Source organism: Montipora foliosa, chromosome 12 (genome assembly GCF_036669935.1).
Source record: "Montipora foliosa isolate CH-2021 chromosome 12, ASM3666993v2, whole genome shotgun sequence".
In the NCBI taxonomy this organism is placed as follows: domain Eukaryota; kingdom Metazoa; phylum Cnidaria; class Anthozoa; order Scleractinia; family Acroporidae; genus Montipora; species Montipora foliosa.
The window spans coordinates 6,873,404-6,878,203 of record NC_090880.1 but is presented as its reverse complement, the minus strand read 5'-3'; the positions used below and the strand labels follow the sequence as shown (position 1 = coordinate 6,878,203).

The following is a 4,800-nucleotide window of genomic DNA, read 5'->3' as shown; positions in this document are numbered from 1 at the left end:
TTCATTCACGTCGGCGACGATCGAAGGAGCTAAAATGCATCTCGTTTTAGTACACGGTTACTTGCTTGGTGGATCTGGTTCTAATGTCTACACAGCAAACATTGCTAAATCGTGGAAGCAGCAGGGATATGCTGTGACGGTAGTTTGCCAGGATCCCAGGGCAGACCGCCTTGATTTCGTCGATGAATTCTTCCTTGGCACAGAGAAAATTCCCTCTTTCGCACCTAAAGGAGGTTGTTTGCGAGTTGTGGTGCCAGACATAAATGGCCTTTTACTGGTGTACTGGCCCGATTTATACGAGGGATATCAAGTAAAAACAATGGTGAATTGCTCATTAGAGGAGATTGAAGCGAACATAGAAGGTACAGTGGCAGGATTGAAGAAAGTGATCGCTCAAGGCGTCGATTTCATCCTCGCGAATCACTCCATCCTGGCCCCTGTTATCACCAAACGTGCAACACAAGGCACTGGAATACCTTACGATATCAAAATACATGGTAGCTCCATTATTTTCTCGGTTAAAAACCGCAGCGAGTTAAGGAAATACGCTGTGGAAGGAATCAAAAGCTGTCGCAAGTTGATTGTGGGGGCGGGGTACATGGCTGGTTTCGTGGAAGAAACGTTCCAACTCGAGAAGGAAGAGATGAGGTTATTGAGCAAAACCGTGATAATTCCACCTGGTATGGACCCAGAAGTCTTCACACTTGGGGGCTCCGCAAGAGAAAGACAGGAAGCGTTCTTAAAAAGCGTGTCAGACTTTATTAAAAAGAAACCTGACGGCAGACGAGTGGATAAGATCTCTTTCCCCGACAACAACTACTTAGCGGATGACTTAAACAAGGCTTTGGTGCAGGTAGTGGAGTCGTACGACCTCAGAGCTGCCGATTCTGATCTTTGTGAGCGTTGGATTCCTCTTGAAGAAGATGAGCCAGTTATTTGCTTCTTTGGCAAATTTCAAGAAACCAAAGGGGTTGGAGAAATCCTTATGGCTTTTCCTTCTATCCTGGAGAAGATCCCGGAAGCTCGGCTGTTGCTGATAGGTTATGGAGGCAACCGTGAGCATTTAGAAGGAATGCTGACAGCCTTAGTTCAGGGGAATTTTGAAGCCTTCATAGCATATGCCACAGCGGGTGATTTTGTGGATATCCCATCAAATGCAAAAAAAATGTTTCGTGGGATTCCTCCAGGAAGGGTCACTATGACAGGTCTTCTGGAGCATGCCCAGTTAAAGGAAATTCTCCCGATATGTAGCCTGTCTATTACAGGATCCAAAGCCCTGGAATCCTTTGGGATGGTGTCAGTAGAGGCTATGTCCGCTGGAGTTTTACCACTTTGTCACGACCACACTGGAATATCCGATGTTATTGAGGCCGTAAAAGAGGTAGACGCTGATTTGGCAGAGATCATGCGCATCCAGATTCGTGCAGGCGGCAAAAACGTAGCTGATGGTGCATATCTCATAGAGACCTTGCCAGATAAAGTGCTGAGTGCTCTCCATTTCCTGTACCCAAATGGCTTCAGTGACCACAGCAAGAGAAGGGAAGTGTCAGCTAAGCTGAGGGATATCGCCATGGCCAAGTTCTCTTGGGATGTTATCTCAAAGAAAATTTTAGAACAATGAATCACAAACATTTTTTCAAAAAACATGGACCATAAAACCACTAATTTGTGTCTCCCTGATCGGTATGGTAAGGTAAGGTAGTTTTTAATATAGACAAAATACTCAATTCTCATTGTTCAATCAAGGGGTCAGGTCATACCTCACTGAACAGGCTTCAGCATTGGCCAAAAGAGCAATAGAGCGAACAAAGATAACAATGGATTTAGCACAGAAAATAATAGGAAGTACAGCACTATACAGCCAATGAAATATAGTGTTCAACAAGAGATACGACCCTACCCCAGTCAAGGAGGGCTTTTTCCTTAAATAATGACACTCAAACCAGTTTCAGTTCGTTCAACAAACTGTACTGTTTAGACGGCTTGAATTTACACAACTGTTTCACAAAATGGCAATGCTGTGGTACCATACGAAAATACAGTAGTTGCTTCATAGGATGCACTGATTAATGTAACGTAATAGGTTACTATGGCATCAAAAGAGCCATCTAAAAACATCATATATTTTACATGTTTAAATGGTCATATGCTGAAAACAAACTTGGTGACCCCCAATTTTTATTGCAGGAAAGTGATCAGCAGGCTATGATATTAAACAGTGTGTGCTGAGTTAAAAAAAACGTCTTAGGTTAGGCATGGATTCATAGCCTCCTTCACAGTTGGAGAATTTTAATGTGGCTACATGTACTAATCCACTCTGGATAATTTTTGTTCACTTTCCTGAGAGTTTTACCTTAGCTGTGAGCAAACTCGAATGTTAATAAAACAAAATGTGAACAATGATGTCAGCAAAGATTCCCTTTTTGCAAGCCGTGTTAAGGCAAATAACAAGTTTAAAAAAAATGTTATAGTTGAGGTCAAGGTGACTTAAACATACATAATGAAAAATTCAACCACAAAAGAATCTACGCAATAACAACAAACAGAGTACAAGAAAATATACACAAATTACGTCAACAATATTATCATATGGTTAGAGAAAAAAGAGAAAACTCATTTTCAACAAGAGTTGTTGAGTGTATGACTAGAGATTGTTAGCCCATTGATTCCTAAACTACCCACCAGCTGATGAGTAAAAGAGGCCCTGCCGGGGGGGGGGGGGGGGGGGGGGGGGGCCCTGTGTCGCTTGTCTGAATTTTAAAAGGTCTTGTATCTGTGCTTTGTCAATGTTTCACTTGCTGTGACTGTTGCTGTCGGAAATGTAAAGAAAGGATGCCATTTGTCATTATTTCACTTTAAGTGCTGTCGCTATTTTTTAGGCCATGTCGCTTGTCGGAATTTACCCTGGCAGAGCCTCGTAAAATCTTGTAGCGTTAGACAGAGAAAAATCTATTGAGTTTTGCTCCTAGGAGAAAATGGGTTAACATTATCAGTTATCTTATCAAGTTAGTTATTCAATGTATCATAGTGAGGAGGGCAGTCCAAAAGGTGGATTTTACAACTAATAAAGTTTGATTGGAAGAAACAACAATTATTATTGTTGCAACTTGCAAGATATCTTGTTTTAATCAACTTTTGATTTTACTGTGGTGAGATTGGGTGCTCAGTAAATATGGCAATTTTTCAACTGAAAGATTCAATAACAGTGATTGAAGTTGTTAGCTAATGGACAGCTACGAAAGTGGTTCTTGTGTCAATTGCCATACTGATGAGGTTCAGAATTTCTAAATCTTTGTAAATCAGAGGAACTATCCCTATTTAGTTGGTATAAAGAAATGGATTCACTCTTTTTTATCCCTTCATCGTGAATTCGGAGGAACTGTATCATTTTAATAGGTATAAAAAATGGGTTAAAAATTCTGACCTCTGAATTCAAGGGAACTAAACGGGTCGGTACATTTCGCTGACCCCAAGTCCATGGACTACCCAAGTGGACTACCCTAAAAATACTATTTCGAATGAGTACTGTTGATCGATGTGTAAGCAGCATCTCAAATAGTGCTTACTTAAGCAACCATTTTAAAAAGGTTAGCTTTCGATTGTTGTTGTGATGGCCGATTACTTCATGTAGGCTAACCCTTTTAAAATGTGTGCTATACTGTTGAACAATGCTGTTTAAAATGGGTGTTGAGGCTTAAGTAAGCACAATTTGAGATGCTGCTTACACACAGATAAACAGTACTCCTTCAAAATAGTATTTTTAGGGTAGCCCATTTGGGTAGTCCATGGACTGGGGGTCAGCGAAATGTACCAACCCGAACTAAACTGTTAATGGGCAAGAAACCTCTGACCACTTGTGAATTATCCCTCTTAATCGCCTCAAAAAAATGGGTTCAGAATTCCTGACCTCTTGAGGATCTAGTGGTAATAATAATTATTATCGTTCCTGTATGTGTCTCTGGAGAATGAAATCACATTGAATGAGACAAAAATACTTCAACAAAGGATATAAACTCGTCCGAAACGTACCAGTCAATCAACGTTACGCCGATTTAATATACAACCGTTCGGGAGGCAAGCGTGTGTTACTTTTGGAAGAACTTGAAAAATTTTCTTGACGTGTCAACCAGTTATACGTTCTGCTCAATTCTACCTTAGGGTCTGTCTTGATTCATATATAGAGCTGAGTGGCGTCTTAGCAGAATGTTGGCAAAACAGACGCCATAATAGCCGGAATGTGCAAAATTTGAAATTACGACGGGTGGGTGGGGATGTTCTGGAGCCCAGGAGGCCCTCCCCCTGGTACACCCTGTCCACTTGCACGACTCCCATAATACACCTTTTTAATTTAGTCCTTAAAGGCACTGTTTTTCGATTTCTCTTGGGACATATTGTCAGAAATTGCAGGAGAAATTGCAAACAATGATTATGCAAAATTTTGGGGATAAAAGAGGTGTATTATGGGATTTGTGCCAGTGGAGAATTTTCCTCCTTGTACTTATCCCTTATCCAACGTAATGGTAACAAATGTTTGTGTTAAATGGTAATTGACAGTGTACACTGAAACTAACTTCGATCGTAATGTCACATTTCAGTTTTGGAACGCTTTCGACACAGTTCCCTCGATACCTACTGTAGCCTCCCACGCAGACACTCTTGGGGCTTAGTCACGGGTTCCTCCCCCGCGAAGAGAAGAGTAGCTGCGTGGGAGGCCACTCGATGCCGTATTTTACTGGTTGATGGAATTCATATACAAAGTAAGGATTTTGTGATCTGCCTGCAGCTCTCCAAACAATTTGC

The 4,800-nt window shown here is 41.3% G+C and overlaps 1 protein-coding gene across 1 annotated transcript in view; it reads left to right on the top strand.

The window, feature by feature from the left end:
- The window catches only part of LOC137978566 (uncharacterized), a 3,138-nt gene extending 25 nt beyond the window's left edge, over positions 1-3,113 (top strand). Inside the window, exon 1 of the mRNA XM_068825555.1 lies at positions 1-3,113. This exon is cut by the window's left edge and continues 25 nt beyond it. Coding sequence (XP_068681656.1) covers positions 35-1,621 — 1,587 coding nt within the window. The 5' untranslated portion in view covers positions 1-34 and the 3' untranslated portion in view covers positions 1,622-3,113.
- The last annotated feature ends 1,687 nt before the right edge of the window (positions 3,114-4,800 follow it).